This window comes from Callithrix jacchus, chromosome 11 (assembly GCF_049354715.1).
Source record: "Callithrix jacchus isolate 240 chromosome 11, calJac240_pri, whole genome shotgun sequence".
Taxonomy (NCBI): domain Eukaryota; kingdom Metazoa; phylum Chordata; class Mammalia; order Primates; family Cebidae; genus Callithrix; species Callithrix jacchus.
In genome coordinates, this window is record NC_133512.1 from 55,192,085 (window position 1) to 55,211,724 (window position 19,640).

Sequence of the window (19,640 nt, forward strand, 5' to 3'; positions counted from 1 at the left end):
TGTTACACCCCATATCATCAAAAGTGAACCTAGTCGTTCCTTTTGCTGTGCTTATACGGTAACTGAACACTTTTACTATGCTCTTGTTGGACATCAAGAAGACTTCTGATGCATTTCAGTTCTAATTATCAAGACTATTAGAAGCCACTATCAGAAGGAGGGTACTCCAGTAATAAAGGTTATGGAAATGTGTAAGTCAAAGGCAGGTTAGAAATTTGGGAGATCTGAACTTTCTGCTATTGCAAAATTCCCTGGAGAGCAGCAAATGAGTAGCCTTGTTTGAAACTGTTAGAACTATGTGATTCAAAGGAAATACTATTACAAATGTGCTTCAGTCAGTTTTCAGCTCCAAAGGAGAGATGAGAAAAGGAATCCAGGCCAGTTGTGGCCTGGAAGACCCACGATGCTGACACTCTATGTAGGGTAATTAGACCATCATGTGATTATCTTTGGCATCTTCATGGCATTAACAGCTAATCTTTAGGGCTGATCTTTGGGTGATAAATTTCTAGGAAGTACCTTTGAATAACTATAGAACCTTGTTAGAGGTTCTGACTTCTTAAGATGTAAGAGAGTATTTTTTTAAAGCTCTATTATCACTTGAAACAATCATTCAATGTTCTATTAAACCTAAAGCTTTTGGTTATAGTCTCTAGCTGGTATAATTAACACAGGGAAGTTAGAAAATTCAGGGTATTATTTTCAAAGAGGTTAAATCCAGTTGAATTTTTCCTTTGGAACATGTAAAATGATACTATTAGTCATAGACCCAGGAAGGAAAGGAATACTATTTTATTAGGCTTGAATCCTTTGTGTGTGTGTGTAGTTCTACTTTGGAAAACTTCTCAATTCAAATGCTAAAAAAAAAAAAAAAACTAGGTACAAACAAACATACAAACAAAATTCTACTCACACGAGCACCATCTCTGCCAGGGTTACCAATTTCACCTCTGAGACCAGGTTCACCCTGAAAGTATAAAGCAAGGGCAACTTTTTGTTTTCTGACCAAATTGTTGAATCAAAATTAATATAAAATTAATCAAATTAAAATAAAACAACTTTAATAAAGTTTTTTGTTTTTTACAGAAGATGCTATTGATACCTTCAATCATTTAAGATTTTTAGCAATGTCTCAATTCCTTACCATTCATTCTGTTGAATGTTAATCGAGAAAAAAATGAGGAAAAAATAATGCAAGGCCATCTCCAGATTATTGTTAAACAATCTTTTCTAATTTCCGTACACCCTCCTGAAGCATAATCAAGCAAGGTACAGATTCATGTGGACAGAATTGTAAGGGAACATCACAATGGGCTGCAGCGCCTGATCACTCTTATGGCATAACTAATGCAGCAGCACGGTTGACAGCTGTTCAATATAGCTTCTTCCCATTAATTAGGGCAGGATGAGGCATTATTGTTAGTGGCATTAAAATGAGCCTCATGTATTACTCAACACCATCTGTTTGTGTGAAATTCCATGGTAGCAAGGAATTTTGCCAGATTAGTGAGTTTAAAAATGTGTAGGTGCTAGGTGGCAGAGAGAAATGTATGTAGATACATATCAAAATGCTACCAGACCAACTGCCAAGAATTGTGAAAACTTGGGCATCCTTGTGCATCCTTCTTTGCTAGAGTTCATCAACAATATATATTAGGGTTCAACACTGGGAGAGTACCTTTTCTCCCTTGCCTCCAGGTATGCCAGCAGCACCCCTCTCTCCTGGGAGTCCACTAGGACCAGATGGACCAGCAGTGCCCGCAGCACCAACAACACCAGGTTCACCCTTGAGTCAAACACATATGCAATCAATTTTAGTGGAGAAAGAAGAAAACAAAGAATCAAACTATTGAATTCCAATTTAAGCAGTTATCTAGAAAGGCGTCTTGTCTGCTTTGAAACACAAAGAAGGGCTGGGCTATTGAAAGGAAGGAGAATATCGCAGAGAGGGATGCTGTTAATGACATGGTGACTGAAGAGATGAGGGTGTGGGAGTGCACAGCTGCGATTCTTCTATAACCTGCTTCAGTCCTCTTAAGGGTGGCAGGCATGGAGAAGAAGAGGATAGGACAATGGGAAGCAGAGAGTAAAACATGTTTATCCACAGACATTTTTCAAGGATAAGTCTCTTAGCCTAGATAGAAAACATGGAAAGAGACCCTATCAATTGAGGAGATGTTTGTGTTCTAATCTCCTTAAGAGTAGAGACTGTATCTTCCATTTTTATATAAAACCCTACAATTCCACATACTTAAAACCTGTTGACTAGCTTCTGAGATAAACAGAACCCTTTGAAAGAACTACTTCATAACATCTTAGTTACTTTATTTCCTCTCCTTCTTACGTTGTTTTTATTTGTTTCCGGGGAATATCCTTCCATATGCTAATATGGCTTTTGGCAACTAATGTTTACATTTTTTTTCCCCAGAGTTAAGAATTAAAGTAATAGGTGTCGCCTTCTTTTTATTGTGGTTAAGGTAATCTTTTTTTCAGAAATGCATATTAAGTCTATTTTAAAATCTAAACCACAGATGTTATTTTGGAACACAAGTTTCCAGATGTATTTTTGGGGTGAGTGTATTGCCCAGTGAATTTTCATCATCATAAACTCTTATTAAAATTTAGACTACTTTTTGAAATTTTACTCTATGGAATGAGATGTTAAGAAGATAAAAGTTTTTTCTCTGAATATAATGTCCAATGTATATAATGTTCCTAGATTAAAACAAAAGCATAAACAGTGGGATAAGAAAAGAGTGAAAACCCATACTAATTCATTTATGTTTGGGGAACACTGAATTTCCCCCCGCAGTTTGTTGCTGTTGTTTGTTTAGAATAATTCAGATCCACTGGAATCAAATTGCTCTTTACTGAGAGGGAAGTCATCACAGAACTGGAAATAAATAAAAATCTTTAAAACAATTATCTTTCTATTGTCAAGTGCCTACTTATTCTAGGGTAGACTGGGCCAAACCAGCACTGAATAAAACATAAGAGTTTACCTTGTTTCCATCAGGCCCTGGGGGTCCAGAAGGACCTCGGCTTCCAATAGGACCAGTAGGACCAGCAGCACCACTCTCACCTGGGGGACCACGTTCCCCCTGGAAAAAAGTGATTAGAAGAAGTATTGCACCATTCATCACTTTCAGGGGTACTGTTTTACATATAAGAGTTTACACTTGTGTAACTTTTGAGCCCTGGTTCTGCATTTACTAGCAAATTAAAATTTTTTGTTGTTACTAATTTCTCCACTAGTAGAATGAAGAGATTGATGAGATCTTCTCTAAACTGTCACTTAGCTTTAATGTTCCATGACTACAGCTCCAGAATTTGTTGCTTCTAGAGTATAACATTCAACTTTTGGAATTCATTTTCCTTTTTTGGGGAGTCTTTTCTGTGATAAATCCACAGGTAAAAACAGATGCCAGTTATGTGTAGTATTAAAAGGAAAAGATTGTGTTATTTTAGTTGAATACAATGGAGGTGTAGATAAGATTAGATATTCTCCTATCTATGCCCCCTTTTGGTTGTGTAACAATGATGTAATAGTTATAATCATGTGTATTATAATGTATATATTTGTGCATATATCTTTGTTTATCTAAATATCTCACAATTTATATCTAAATATCACTAGAACATATAGTATTCTATAGCCCAGAATATTTATCACACAGGTTCACACTGCAACTGTTTCAAAAGACCTTGGTATTAAGTTGGTTCTTTGAGCTTCCTACATATGTGTTAACTATTGACATGATCGAATACTTTTTTCAGGGCAAATTAATCATTTCAGTTATGCTAATATCCACAGAGAAACTCAGTCTGTTTTTTTCATATGACTACTCATAAGTTCAGCCTTAGACTTAGAACATGAACACACATTGCCAAAATTAACTTTAGATCTTAGTAAGATATTACTTTTCCTTAGCTTAAGCTGAGCCACTATCACAAATGTAGTGTAGTTGTCTATATAAATCACTGACTATAATATATATAGTGATTTATTTATGTTACTTATAACCATGTAATCATTGAATAGAAAATATGAGCACTAAACAAAACAGTCTACTATCAGCTTAGAAATCGAATGCTCTCTACAGACTACATTTTACTGTAGCCCCAGAGACCTGTTGCAGGGTCATCTATGGCTTTAAGGAGAAAACACTACTACGTTTAAAAAACACATTGCCAGAGTTTATAAGAGTTAATGAAGTAACACTTACTCTTGGACCAGCAGGACCAGGGAGACCAAACTCACCAGGGAGACCCTAGGCAAAACATGAGAATAAATAAAGCATGAAATTTATGTGTGATCTCTAAATTCACTGCTGATTAACATACTTGAAAATTTTTGAAAGAGTGAAATAAAGCCGGCACTATCTACATGAGTGCCTAAGTACACAGGCTAATAAGAACAATTTTAGTATGAAAAGATAGAGAAAGAGAGAAATTTTTGGTGACAAAAATGTATCCATCCCAGAGCTTGGTATCAAAAAACCTGTTTCCCATTATTTAGTTGATTGCCTTTTTAAAAATTGACAAAACTGACTATTTCCTTTGATAATAAGATAAATAATAATGAACAATATTAGATGTTGCCTATTTTTAGCTATATAACAGACTGTCTTCTTAAGAGAAATTATCATATTCGGTACATTACCTAGTTAATTGTATACCCAAGTGTATCTCTTTTATTACTGACCAGCTGTCTCCTTAATGTGCCCGACTGTTGACAAAGGAGACCAGGCCACAGAATGTAACTAAATTGAGGCACATTCATCACAATTAGAGAGAAAATGACTCAGAACTCATGCCCTGATTGTGGATAGCAGTGTCAGATCTGAATGCCAAGCATAAAATAAATTTTCAGGGTCCAATTTGATTAAAAATCATGCATTTACTTTTTCATTATGGAAAGGAAATCATTTGTATTTTAACATTATCAAGAACAATACAAAAAGTAAGGCTATTAAATGAAATATTCATTGATAGATTTTACTTTCATAATGTGATGTTTCATTAAATCTGGAAAACAAAGTAATCAGAACTAAAGTAATTTGGCTCATTCTCTCCATCAGCACAAACATATGTAAAACACTATCATTAACATATGAAATATGAAATTTTCTTTTACATATTATAATTGCATAGCAGTGGGGGTATTAAACAGGGGGAAATTCCCAAGTTTAGTAGTTACTATTTACTATTACTTGCTTTACTCACCCTTTCTCCTGGTTTGCCAAGTTCACCAGCTGGACCTGAGGGGCCAGGCAGACCCTAAAAATGAAAAGAAATACAAACAATCCTATGACTATGTTCAGGAAATTTGCTAATAATTAACTTTTGGGGGTGGTGGCTACCAAATATCAACATGAGCAGGATTGTATGTTATTAAAGCATTACACACAAGTTTGTTTGAAAAAAATGCATCTTTCTTTGCTTCAGTCCTGAAATCATGTTTATTGTGGTGGAGGAGAGAGATACAGAACGGTGGTTTACAGCTGAATAGCGTGACCAGAGGTGGTATTGTATATGTTTGAGTTGATTTACCTGGAAGCCTGGAGGACCAGCGGGACCCTGTTCACCTTTTCCACCTTGGACACCCTGAAAGTGACAGGAAAGAGAGCATAAATAGCATGTAAACATATATCACCACTGCTGTCTAGCCATATAACTTTTGGACTGAAAAATGGAGGTGGTCAGTTTGAGTGACTATATGCATTCTAGGGCAGAAGAGCACAAGAGTGGGAGAAACACTCACCTGCGGTCCGGGAGGTCCTTGAGCACCATTGTTTCCATCAGGACCTGGAGCACCCTAAAAATTTTTAGCAGAAAGGCTGATGGTTACCTGAGAGCCAGGAAGTTTAAGATGTCTCAAAATCTCATGTGTTACCTCCTTAAAACAAGTGTGTCATTTTAGCATGGATTAAATGCATTGTGGGTTCCCACCAAAGCCCAAATACTGCCTACTAACTTTAAAAATTTTTAATTTGTGTGGGTATATAGTAGGTATATATATTCATGGGTTTGCCTACTATTTGATAGGACTCAAGTGAAGTCTGCAGATACAAAGCAATTTATAAAAGCCAGAGAATGCTACTGCATATTCATACCCTTTTAATTACAAAATAAAACAAAAGCCCAGTGCTTCTGCATTTTTGACCTAATGTACATTCTGATTAGTTTTTGCTCACTGTCTTACAAGTTTGGTTTAAAAAAAAAGATATTTTATGATGGTAAAAGGACCCATGGGGATGCCATCTTGAAAAGAAAGGGACAGAATGATATCAGACTGTGTAAAAAAATGTGTGGTTCGTAGATGAATGCTATGTGAATAGATCTGTACACAGGTAGGCACCTACCCGAGCACCAGCAAGACCAGCATGACCTTTATCTCCGTTTTTGCCAGGATCACCCTGTAGTAAAAATGAAAAACAAAACAGAACAAAAAACAGTCTTACACATTTAATGTCAAAATAACCACAATGATTTTGGAATGCTGATTTCCTGCTTGCTTTTGTGTTCTTTTGAGATCCCTAGTCTATGGATTCTGTTATCTAATAAAGATAATCCATCACCATGCAGCTCCAGGTACGGTAAGATGTCCCTGAGTCTGTGGAAGCACTGGGCTCAGAAGATGGATTTTCAGCAGGGATACAGGATACGCTGGAGGTAAACTTTTAATGTGGTAAGAATGTGATAGGTGGCCTGTAGTTTTCCTGTGTTGAACGGAAACCCCCTGAGACTGGACTGATTCCCAGGAGCGAAATACTAGAGTTTTGGTAAAATATAGACACCAAAAGTGCTGAGAGTAAGAAAGAGTAAGAAAGATGTGGTGATTCTTACAGTGGGGCCTTTGGGTCCAGGGAATCCAATGCTGCCAGGCTCTCCTCTTGCTCCAGCTGGGCCAATTGGGCCAGGCCTGCCGTCGATACCAGGGAGGCCCTAAAATCAGAGTTTATTTCAGGTTTACTCAGGGTCAACATGTTCTTACGACCTCAAGCTTCTGATGCTGCCACGGGATGAAACAGAATAGTTTTCTGAACACATAGAGCTTCTTGTATAAAGCGTCAATAAATTGTAAATCCATTTTCCTTTTCTAACCAGGATGTTGGTACACACAGCCAATTCAATCTCATATGTATACAATTTCCCTGGTTCCGTTCTCTTGCCATACCCTTGTCATCTGCTTCAATTTTCCCTGCGATTTTTTTCTCTTCCCTGCTCTGCTTTCAGTCCTGCATTCATTTGGACTCCATAATTACAATCTATTACTGTGCATTCCCAGTTGATGTATGTGTCTGATATTTATTTTCAATGTGCTCATGTATAAATAAGCCACAAAATAGACTTGATAAGGGTACAATAAGTGTCCTTGAAAATATAATGGAAAATGAGCAATACTTACAACAGGACCTTCCTTTCCAGCGGGGCCAATATTTCCAGGGGAACCAGGAAGACCCTATAACATAAATGAGGATGCTTTTATATTGGCACTTTAACTCACATACTCAAGAATCAGATTGACTGAAGTCTCACAAAGGCACTTCCCCACCACCTCGTTGCCTAGGGTAAATCGTTAGGTATATTAGCCACTAGCTGGGAAGTGTAAAAAGAGCTCTGAAATTTTTCTTGTATTTTTTTGTGGCTTTCCTTTTATTGAACTTTAGTGCAACTGATTCATTTACGGATATCTCAAGAAACTGTTAAGCAACACGTTATATGGGCAAAATGTATCATATTATTTACCTCATAATAGAAAAACTAATACTTTTAGTAAGCAATTTCCAAAGTGGATATTTTATTGCTATATTTCGTGTCCCTATTACTAGTTTATGGTACAATTACAGTTGATATTCACCCATAAGAGATAATGGAGGCAAAAAAATTACTCTATTGCTATGGATTAGAGTGTCTATGGACCTAAAGGTTATTTCTCCATAGCTAGTGTGATGCTGAATATATTACAGCACTTTGCGATTGCTGGAAAAATGACTTCACTTATGAATCTAATAAACGAATAATGTATAGTCCTAATATATTTCATGAACACCTTATATAAAACTCACAAATTAAGATAAAAGATTCATGCTGATAGGAGAACCAATCTAATTTGGATATATTAAAATAGATCTATTCTTCCAAAAACCTCATAGCCATTTAGAAAATTTATGAACTAATTAAATACATAAAAATATCTACTGAGATTTGATAAAGTTAAGTTAAAAATGCAACTGTCAGCAAGACTACTAACAAATCTACTTTTGATGTTTTTATTGTTAGCTTCAATATAAACTAAACATTCACAAGAGGAAATAATACCAGGTGTGATTTGCTCAGAATCAGTCTGAAACTTACTCTGGGTCCCATGAGACCAGGCTCACCAGGGCGACCAGCATCTCCATTGGGGCCTCGGACTCCAGCAGGGCCAGTTGCACCTCGACTACCAGCAGGGCCCTATTCGAAAGAAAGAGATAGGGGAGGAAGATGCTAAAGCTAATGCCACACCCACCACCAGAAGCATCAAGTTCCTTCCTAGGAAGTAAGTGATGGACAGCTTACCATGACGCCAGCTCTGCCATCAGCTCCAGGAAGACCACGAGAACCAGGACTACCCTGCAAGAAGGTACATGAAATAGAGGGAATTAAAGAAATCTCTTGACTTCGATAAGGTACAGTTTGTTAAAACATAGCATGATTTCCTTATGGGGGAGATACAGACACAAACCAAGCCAAAACACTTCACCCAACCCCCAGAGGAATTCATAAATGAGCATCCTGCTAAAGTAGGTCAACATTGTTTCCAGGTCAATTTTATAACATATTAAATTGAGAGTCACTGATTTAATAAGGCAGATGGAAAGCAGATGCTTCTTTTGCCTAAGAAAACACAGTCAGTAATTTTGACCAATTCCCAAGGAAGGGGTGTCATGATCTGTCTCTGGTGTGTTTGGGTGTTGGGAATATTTGAAACCTACTCTCAGCCCAGGAGGTCCTGGAGGGCCAGCAGATCCAGCTTCCCCATTGGGGCCTCTCTTTCCTTCTTCACCACTGGGACCAGGAGGACCTTGGGGTCCAGCAGAGCCCTGTTTAATGAAAAGAACAAAAGAAGGGGGAGTAGAAAAATAATTTTCACGTTATATCCAGCTGGCAAAACTGGAATGAAAAAATAATTAACTTTAAAAAATTGTGATTATAGAGCTACTTACGGGCTCACCCTTGTTACCACTCTCTCCTTTGGAGCCAGCTGGACCAGGCTCACCCTAGGATTCAATACAAAACAGTGGTCAAATGACAAACACTTGTCAAAACTCTCTTGCAGACAAATCTCTTAGAATATTTGTTGGTCAAGTAAGAGAAGCTCAAGTTCTTTAAGTTCTTTAAGAAACGGGCCTATTTCATATTTAAATTGCCTATAGGGGAATGGTATTAGTCGAAGGGACAAAACTGATATTGTAGAACATTGCCTCATTTACCTTAAGGTAATGATCTAAGATAACAGGAGGGCCATGTCTGTGTGCATATAGCAGATGGGAAGGTACATACATATACTTACATATGAAATATAAACTAAAAATGCGAAGGAAGGGAAAATAGGAATGATAAAACTACAAGTGGAAGTCTAGATAGTGATGAAATGATGGCAGAGCTGGTATTTCAGGATGATGAGAACCACAGTGGGGGCCACTTACAACAAGTCCTCTGGCACCAGTAGCACCAGCAGCACCAACAGGGCCAGGAATACCACGGGGTCCAGGGAGGCCGGGAGCCCCAGCAACACCAGGAAGGCCCTGTGAAGGAAAATACAGTGTGGTCCATTAGGGAGGTGATGGGCTGCAGAGGCAGCACACATTAAATGCCTTTAAAATTGTAGCAGCACATTTTCGCTACACAGATATACTCACAGCAGCACCCTTGGCACCAGTAAGGCCGTTTGCTCCAGGATTACCCTATGAGGAAAAGGAAAGGAGAAGGAAATCACTTATTTGGAATATTTCTGTTCTTTTTTGACCTCACCTTCATTCTTCTTCCCCCTGCCCTGCCCTTGTTTTTTCTACTCAATAAAGGTTAAAGACATTGGCTACTTACAGGAGGTCCAACGGGGCCAGAGAGGCCTGGAAGACCCACTTCACCACGGGGACCGGCAGGACCAGCAATACCAGGGTTACCAATAGCTCCAATTTCACCCTAAAAGAGGAAATTAAACCAAGATTTTAACTAGCAAATAGTGAAACAACATATCTGTTTTTAAGACTCCAAGTTTTAGGAAATGTCTTCATAAATCTTCAAAATTGTAATTATTTTTCTTATCTGTTTTATTACAACAAGATTTGAGTTTGGTTTTCTATTTTCGTTTCCTGGTTCGGTTCTGCCATCTTGGCTACTCTTGCTACCTTCCTTCTTCTTCTGCCTCTCTGTGGTTGTCTCTGGTTCTCAGTCAGTCCTAACTAACTTGGGAGAATCAATTTCCATGTTGCCATCTTTATCAATGATCACAGTGCCCAAATGCAGAGAGATGATCTATTTCATATGTAGAGTGAGAAAACTGGTCATTCTATGTCCATTTTGAAGGGAAGGAATAATTAAGGTAACTTTTGTAATTATCTCTCTATCTGCAAACACAGTTCCAATCTTTCACATCACAGTAAAAAGTCCATCAAAGTAGTGACAATGGTCACCATTGTTTTTACCTTGGGACCAGGGGCACCTGGGAAGCCTGGAGGGCCAGCAGACCCAATGGGACCCTGAAATCAAAGCAGAAGGTGGTAAGAAATGTCCTCCAAGTAAATTAATGGAACAATAATAATGACAGAAGGTTGAAGTTGCTTACAATGGCATGATACTATTTGATATTAGCAAAGAAAAACCTGACAGCCATTCTGTTGTCATTAGGATCTCATCAAAGGCAAGACACTCATGGTATCCAGGGTGGGGGAGATTTTGCTTCATACATCAATCAGAAGTTCAGGTACTTATAAATGGCTTACACTACTTATAAGTAGATTCAAAAGACCTCACAGAACATTTGGTAAAGCGTTTGAAATGATGCTATTTCATAAGTTAATGAACGGCTCCCACCCCGCACTCTCAACTCCTTTCGAATTCCCCAGTGTCAAAACTTACAGCAGGACCCACGGGACCCACACTTCCGTCACTGCCACGGGCACCCTAGGAAGAAATTAAAGACGAAGATTAGGAGGAAAGTTAAACGACAGTCATTAGATTTGTTAAAAGGATAAAATTGAACAATGGAAGCACTTACAGCTGGGCCAGGGGCACCAACACGTCCTCTCTCACCAGGAAGCCCACGGGCTCCCTAGAAGCAGAAATATTTTCAATAAAATCCAGAATGCTAATTTAAAAAAAGTCACAGGCATCATTTGCTTTGTTCAATTTCCAGCATGTACAAGAATACATTAAAAATAAATAAGTCACCTTCTAATTCCAACTAAAAGGTAGTGGATTTCAATTAAGTAAGCAGAAGGCTATTAGAAAAATATCAAAGAATACAATGCTGACAGATACAGTGATCAGCAAAAACATTAAAGAAGTTCCATCTCACAATGAGTGTGTACACATTTAAATTTACAATGAAGTAATCAACACTTACTGTTTGACCTGGAGTTCCATTTTCACCAGGGGCACCAGGTTCACCCTACATGGAGAAGGATTGAGTTTTTGTTTAGTAAATATAACAATTATTTTTTCTGCCAGTGCAATTTTACCCTATTATTTCACTTCAAATCATTTATATGTTTCATAACATTTCTTACACATATAGATTGTTTTTCAATTATGCCAGACACACAGATTTAAAATGTGCTAATATGAGTTTTTATTCAGATAGTACCACATATCAAGGTTCTAAGGAGATGTGGTTATTTCCCAATTTCTCCATTACATTCTGGGTATAATTTATATATTAGAAATTATATTATAAAAAGAGATGGCAAAGGATAAATTTACTTTCAATGTAACCATATTTATCCTCTTTAAAGTTATTTTGAACACTCAGTGTTCTCACTTTCATAAAATGTGAATAAAAAATTGAAGCTTCATATTTTTAGAGCTGTAATATTTATTTCAAATCTATATTCTTATCCTGAGTAAAAACCAGTGTAATAGTGGTAGTGGCAGGATTTAATACTACGGCACAAGTAAGAGAACTTTCTTTTAAAATAATCTGATTTAGATATAGGGGACATATGGTTTTAGAGACCTCATAAGGACCTTTCATTTCCAGGATTCTATGTGAAGTCTATTATTTGGGAATAAGTGTTGAATGGAGAGGGGAATAGTTTGTAACCTATGACTTTCTAACCTCTAGATGTGTGACTTTGGGCAAGTCACTGGCTGTCACTAAGCCTCAGCTTCCCACCTCTGTAAAATGAGGGGATCTCCCAAGCTCCTTGCAGCTCTAACATTTTATGATACAATGATTAGTAGTCTGAGCTGTTATATCGGGCTCTTGGGAGAATGAGTTTGACCTTATCCATTTGTGTGGCAGCTGGAAAGTTAGAACAGATTCTCCATATTCATGTTCATTTCTGGTCCCACTAGTATTCGTTACTCATTAATTTGTAATTACGTTGGTATTCACTTTAATATCACATTATCTCCTTAATAGGAAAGAGAACATTTTATAGTTGAAAACGCTGTCAGAGAAGAGCCTAGCCAAGAGATAACATACTTCTGAGACTTTAATTACCTAATTAAAAATTTTTTGAGTGTGCACAGATAAATCACAGGCAAGAGGTTGAAAAGTGTACAGTGACATGAATGTACCTATCTAATTAGTGCATGGCAAAGGAGAATTTACAGTTTAAAATAATACAAAGTGTCCTAATGTCTGATTATATGTTTATTTACTTTTATTTTGGCTGCAGAGATACACTGAAATTATAGAGAGAGGAAAGAACATGGAAGAAACTATTAATATTATTTTTATCTCTATTGTTTAATTGGATTGAATTAAATAAATATTAATAATTGACCTTTTGTCACAGACTCTCATAGTCTCCATCACTGAGGGATTTGAAGTACAGAAAAGGAAAAAAAAACTTTTAGAATATGAGTAGCATTCAGCATAATATACTTTTTTGGACATCATGGGGAATTTCAATTAATTGCTTAAAAACAATGCTTCTAATTTAATATTTACCTTCACACCAGGAGCACCAGGCTGTCCCTTCAATCCATCCAGACCATTGTGTCCCTAAAAGGCGAGACTTATTATAAAATGCTGTTTTATTATAGTGTTTGGTCAAATAAAAATTGTATATCTTTGCCATTAATCTATCCTGGGTGAATCTTGTCTGCTGCAGCAGAAAGAAGTCCAGTGTTCTAGGTCCCAGCAAACTCACTCTATTGCCCCAGGTAGGTCACTTAACTTCCTTGCCATCGAGAGAGAAGGATGGAGGACTAGGTGCTCCCTCACATCTTTTCCATACTTAATAATTTTATGATTTTCAGATGGTTGTAAATACTTGTTAAGTAATACATGTTCTATATAATTTTCCCTGTAATGAGCCTGTTTTTTGGTAGCTATGAACAGACTGAAAAAATTGCACCTCATTTTACTTTCAAGAAATCTGACTCTTTAACTCTTTCTTCCCTTTGGTAAACTCCAGGAGTTTGAAACCAAATATGTGTCACCCAGGATTTTAAACATACTTGACTTTTTTCCAAAAATTAATAGGCATTTTCTCTCATCTGAGTAAAGAATTGCTCACCCTAATGCCTTTGAAGCCAGGAAGTCCAGGAGTTCCAGGGAAACCACGAGCACCCTTAGAAAGAAATGCAGAAGATGGTGAATAATGTTTTACAATAAATAAAAAGACAGTGGCTTCTTCCCTCCAAAGTATTTATTCTCATCAAAGTTCAAGCTTTGAATCAAAGTCTAGTATACCTTTAAGCACAGAGCAACAAATAAACTTGCTCTGATGTGAGTAACCGAGAATACGGTATTTGTAGAAAACACAGTTTAATTGCTTATAGTATGCTTGCTGTCATTAATATTCCATTATTTGCATGAATAAAACATATACACATTTTTTACTAGGCTCTTTTCTTTGTTAGATACCTCTGATTTGAGGTATGAGTTTGGGTGGCATCTATGTTGTCATTTAGAATGATGCTAGTTTTAGCAACTCTCTTATAGACCTATGATGTTTGTGCTATCTACAGATGTAAACAGTCTTACCTGTGGTCCAACAACTCCTCTCTCACCAGGTCGTCCGGGTTTTCCAGGGTGACCCTAAAACATGAAAACATCATAGAGTCAACTTCTTCTTAGTAAACTATCAGACAAAATGGGGGCATCTTGGTTTTTACAAAAGGGGAAAAAGTTATCACATTAAAATGTGGATCCAGATACATATTTAGTATTTCCCTTAATACAAGCAGGTTAATTAATACCTCATTAAAATAATATTTTCCATATATTAAGAGTTCTTTCAGGCATATTCAGCTTTTGGCAGAATACTTAATTTGAATCTACAAAATCTTCTTGAGGCAAGAGTATTTAAATAGCATTTCGAAAGTGCTTAAGAGTAAATACTTACATCTTCGCCAGCCTTGCCAGGAGGGCCAGGTGGACCACGAGCACCTGCAGGACCCTAAAAAATGGGAGACGCATCATTTCGTTAGGGTTATATTATAAACTTCCTAGAAAAAAAGTTATCACAAAGGCGGAAAAATGTACTCACAGTTTGACCAGGTTCACCAGGCTCACCAGCAGGTCCTTGGAAACCTTGAGGACCCTAAATGAAAAAAAGAAGGTCATACTCTAAGCCTTTATTTCTTAATTCTCTGTCTTTTTAAATAGGAGGCATTACAAGCTTTCGGTACTTACTGGGGCTCCAGCTGCACCAGGAGGGCCTCTAGGTCCCATTAAACCCTGTAAAGAAAACAGATATATCAATGGTTAGCACTGATAAGTTGTCATGGTGTTGGATAAGACTAACTTAGCAGTACCACAGACATTCTGTGTTGGACAGATAAACAGAATCATGGTTCTATTCCAAAGTATTTGTTCTTCCCAAGGAAGAATTTAAGAACTCAAGTTTCCTGCATTTGTTCTCTCCCTTTGCTTTTCCTTTTCTCCTAATCCAAATCAACAGAAATCAACAAGAATTAGACGGGGCAATCATAGGTTCCTTAAAGTTGTGCACGATTGGGCATATTGAGATTGTTCTGATGCAATGAAGTGAATCAGTCTTTGCACAAGTGCAGAATATACAATTGTCTTCGCCACAGCAGATGAAGCATTTCTGCTCGGATTTCCGTGATCAGATGGTCATCTTCCTATGTCATATTTAACTAAGAAATTGGTATTTTTATTGCCACAAAGGGCAGAAATTGAAAAGAATCAAAAGTCCTACTTAATGATTAGAGGGAATTAGCTCCTCTAAGGGCTATTGGTGACTGATGAAAATGTCAAACAAAAGTGGATGTAATGAGGGCTGAAAGAAAAATAAAATATTATTGAAATAGCCTTCTGGAAGAGTCTATTATATGATATTGTTATTGAAAGTATGGCCCAAATGCTGGAAGATCGTTTACCCCTTTGTTCTTTCTGTAACACAGAAGTAGGGTAAAATAAACTGTTACTAGATTGTAAGCTAAGTACACTTTCTTGACTCCTGTTTGCAGTAATCCATAGGGTCTGTTCCTCATAATGCTAAAAATATTTCATGTACCAGTCTCAAGTAATTTGTTCATGACATCAACTGTGGGGACTCTGCGGTCAAGGCTACCCCATGGTATTAATGCCTAGAGTGAAATAACATGGATTTTATTTAAAATGTACATCATTTTAATTATAAGAATTATTTATTTGGTATTAGAAATTGCTCTGACATTAAAAGAAACTGTCACTTTTCAATCACAATAGCTTTTTAGGCTTACATTAAAAATAATTTTCTTTGAACCATGAATTTCTAATTATATTTATTTATTTTTCATGTATTTGAAACAATTTCATTTACATAAAATGTTGTGTATTTTGTGGAGTCCATGAGACACTATGATTACTCATTAATTCAGAGAAGAACCCTTGGGGGTTTTATAGTTATTGATTTTTCAACATGGAAAATTATTTTAATATTTTATTGCTGCCTATCTTCCCTATTTGTGAAACACATATCTGTTGATTACATATGTCTGTGCATGTGTGCAGATGTGCAAGCTTAAATTATATTTCACTGATATTTCAAAGTAAAATACTTTGCTTTATGCCCCCCAGAGAGATGTTCCAAAAACAGGGGAATCTGAAATCCATATTAATTTTCCCAGCTTAGTGGGCTTTTAAAAATGACATTTAGTAGCATTTTACTCTCCCCCTGCTTCGCTTCTTCTTGAGATATAGGTACTGCTTTAAAACTAATGTCCAGCATTAGCTGAAACAGCTAATTTCAAACATCCAATATAAACAAAGCCAAAAGAAGTGCTCTACTTTTTCATTTCAGATATGGACATTTTAAATTACTAGAAAAAAATGACGGAATTAGAAGTCATCAATTAAAGGTACATTATTTCTTGAGTGAGAGTTTTAATTTACAGAAAATATTATCTCACCCTTAGAGTGTTTTAGCTTATTGTGGGCCATTAGTTCCAGCAGAACATCTTCTTTTGATGATAGAGCACTAAATGCAGTGACCAGGTAAAATTTACATTTTAAAGACCATGTTGACTTTGGGCAGATAAATAGCTTTGTTTTGAAACGATTAATTAAAATCACTAAATTGCATGTGTGTGTGTGTGTGTGTGTGTGTGTGTGTGTGTATACGTATATATTAAATCCTGTAGTTCTTAATCAACCTAACACTTTAACTTCTGGCAATATTTCCCTCTATTTTGTATATGCTGGTATACATTTCATATGCTCATATTAGTATTTTTCCCTTCAAACATCTCTCTAATGCTTGTTAGAAGCTTCATTTGTTAATAGTCATCATCATCATATAGGGAACGCTTCTAAGTGGTACTCCACTGATAGGGTATGGTGCTGAATATTTGTACTGAGTGACATAAATGCTACATTTTTACTCATACTCTATGCTATATTGATTTACAATCAATAGACTAAAATAGGATATTTTTGGTCAACATGTAGAAAAAGAAACGTTTCCTATGTTGTTAACTCCTTGAGGAAGAGTCAAGATCCGTCATACTCCTTGAGATTTCCCCAGTGCATAATACAGTTTAGGACCCATTGAAGGTACGTGATTAATATCCATTGACTAAATGAGTGGTTTATTCAAGGACTAGGTACATAATCCATGATGTTGTCAAATATTAGACATCTTGCCTGGCAGCTACTTCTAGTTCTGTCACTAGTCACCTGAATGACCTTGAGAAAAGGGCTTAAACTCTCCCAGTCTGAAATGAGTTAACTGGACTAGAACTTGCTGATCCTTTCCAACAAGTTCAGGGAAATTAATAAATCTTTCTGTGTCTCTAAGTGTTGCTTAAAATTCTAAGCAATGTTAAAGAATTTTTAAAAAATTAATCAGAGTGATTACTTTTTAAAATTGATTTCTGGTTACTATGTCCAAAGATTATTTCTTGGACATAAGTATATGACCTATCTTAATGAGGCATTTTTGTAAAGAAAAGGGAACTCCTTAACTTAGGTTTTCATAAATTTGAAGACAAAAAGAGTTGTTTTTATATGATCTAAGTATTGAGTGTTCACTTAGGTAGCTAAATAAATGGCATTGTAAAATGTGACATAAAATAAATTCTTTATTTAGTAAAATTTTTTGGCTAAGATAAAGAGATAAGCATACCATTGGTCCAGGGCCAAGTCCAACTCCTTTTCCATCATACTGAGCAGCAAAGTTCTAGAGGGATTAAAAAAAATTACATATTCAAAATATTTTTAGTTACTAGCCATGTAGTTCATTTTCTTATTCCACTTGTAAACATTTTTCTGTTGTTATTTAAAAGAGGGCAATGTTTTTGATATAATTATTAGTTTAAAATTCTTATTGAATTAAATTCCTAAAAAGTAAGGAAAGCTGTAAGTTTAAAACTTAGCCCACACCTCTTTGAAGTGGAGAACTTCCCTACTTTATTTTTGAGTCCTTTTTCTACCTAAACGCTGTGTCTCCACTTCCCACCTTTTACCTCTACTCCGAGGAAGAGAAGCTTTCTAAACTTTTGACGTTACTAAGGGCTCCTGAAAAATTAAGCAGAGCTCAAGAGGACATCTTTGCATTTTCACCTGTTGCCCTTCCCCACCAGAGTTGCACAAAATGACTAAGAGATCTTTTTCTTGTTAGAGTTTCAGGAAAAATATTAAGAGTTTTCAAGTTTAGAAGAAAATTAAATTAAAATGGCCCTTGGAAGATAAAACTTTTACAAAATAGTTCACAGTAATAACTTTACTGTTAAAGATCTCTCTTATAGTGGTAGCTCTATTAAAGAAGCTGCTTTTTAATGCACTTCATAGATAAGCAATCATAATAAGATCTTTGGGGGAGAAAGGTCTTATTTTACTGGCATACAGTTGGGTATTAGAATCAGGCTTCTGATTCATAGTGCTAACCAATTAAGCAAATATGTTTTCCTTCCTGCAGTGAGGCCATTTGGCACTCATACCATTGTTAAAGACATAAAGCTAAAAGAAGATATTAATGGAAAAAGGGAAATGTACTTTTCTCAAATTAGTTTTAAGCAAATTAAACCTAAAACCGCTTTGAAGGTTGGTTCAGCAGACTTCAAGCCAAGGAGAATAAAAAGGGTAGGATGTTTGTGAAATTGCTTAAGATCAAGAATTTCACTTATGCAATTCAATCTAATCAAACTCTTTAATAATGCAACACCTCTTATTTGTGCCTTACTGATAAAAGATATTAAATCTCCAAATTAAGTAATGGTAATGATGGCCACAGCTAACTTCAGTGCACACAAAGACCAGTCCTATAATTGACAAGGGCTCACAAAGAGAATGGGTAAAGCAGAATCTTGACTGAAGAAACCAAATAAATGAAATAAAATATACTAATTTTCAAATAGAAGAATTATCCCTTAACTGCTAAAAATAAATTCCACAATAAGCTTTCTTTCAACAGAGGCATAAGAAACTAAAGTTAGCTAAAAGTTAGCAATACTGAAGACACCTTACCCCACCGAGACCAGGGGGACCAGGAGGACCAGGTGGACCAGGAGGGCCTGTGGGACCATCTTCACCATCTCTGCCTGGGGGGCCTGGTGGACCCTGTTATGTAAAAAGTGAACAAGGTCATGGTTAGACAGGCTCTGTAGAAACCTAAGAATTATATTTGGTGGGATCAGTTGTTTGGCTCTTTCGTGTGAAAGTAGGGTGGAAATTGAATATACTATATTTGTCATTGATTGAAATTCACTTATGAGTCTATTTTACAAAGAGACTTAGTAACTCTCAAGACATCACAAGGTAGTTTTTCTAAAGAACTGTCTCAGCCATTGAATATTAATTCATACTGAAGCTCCAGTATTCAAATGTAGAAATTAGAGCCAAAATGTATGGTTACATGCGCTGCATATGTTGAACAGTGCACAAGGATTTACTTTGAATTTTTATTCCTGATCTCTGACTGTGATGAACTTATTCAATTGTTTTGGTATGTTACGGTGAATGGATGAATTGA

At 36.4% G+C, this 19,640-nt stretch overlaps 1 protein-coding gene across 1 annotated transcript in view; it reads right to left on the bottom strand.

Annotated features, from left to right (window-relative positions):
- Nucleotides 1–19,640, bottom strand: part of COL1A2 (collagen type I alpha 2 chain) — a 32,820-nt gene that overhangs the window by 11,781 nt on the left and 1,399 nt on the right. The window contains exons 3-31 of the mRNA XM_054237308.2: nt 19,136–19,228; nt 17,796–17,849; nt 14,858–14,902; nt 14,712–14,765; nt 14,568–14,621; nt 14,207–14,260; nt 13,737–13,790; nt 13,166–13,219; nt 11,615–11,659; nt 11,267–11,320; nt 11,128–11,172; nt 10,695–10,748; nt 10,093–10,191; nt 9,909–9,953; nt 9,696–9,794; nt 9,213–9,266; nt 8,982–9,089; nt 8,566–8,619; nt 8,362–8,460; nt 7,412–7,465; nt 6,850–6,948; nt 6,366–6,419; nt 5,765–5,818; nt 5,554–5,607; nt 5,227–5,280; nt 4,227–4,271; nt 3,003–3,101; nt 1,679–1,786; nt 914–967 (exon numbers count right to left, since the gene is read on the bottom strand). Coding sequence (XP_054093283.1) covers nt 914–967; nt 1,679–1,786; nt 3,003–3,101; nt 4,227–4,271; nt 5,227–5,280; nt 5,554–5,607; nt 5,765–5,818; nt 6,366–6,419; nt 6,850–6,948; nt 7,412–7,465; nt 8,362–8,460; nt 8,566–8,619; nt 8,982–9,089; nt 9,213–9,266; nt 9,696–9,794; nt 9,909–9,953; nt 10,093–10,191; nt 10,695–10,748; nt 11,128–11,172; nt 11,267–11,320; nt 11,615–11,659; nt 13,166–13,219; nt 13,737–13,790; nt 14,207–14,260; nt 14,568–14,621; nt 14,712–14,765; nt 14,858–14,902; nt 17,796–17,849; nt 19,136–19,228 — 1,893 coding nt within the window. The remainder of the gene's footprint in view (nt 1–913; nt 968–1,678; nt 1,787–3,002; nt 3,102–4,226; nt 4,272–5,226; nt 5,281–5,553; nt 5,608–5,764; nt 5,819–6,365; nt 6,420–6,849; nt 6,949–7,411; nt 7,466–8,361; nt 8,461–8,565; nt 8,620–8,981; nt 9,090–9,212; nt 9,267–9,695; nt 9,795–9,908; nt 9,954–10,092; nt 10,192–10,694; nt 10,749–11,127; nt 11,173–11,266; nt 11,321–11,614; nt 11,660–13,165; nt 13,220–13,736; nt 13,791–14,206; nt 14,261–14,567; nt 14,622–14,711; nt 14,766–14,857; nt 14,903–17,795; nt 17,850–19,135; nt 19,229–19,640) is intronic.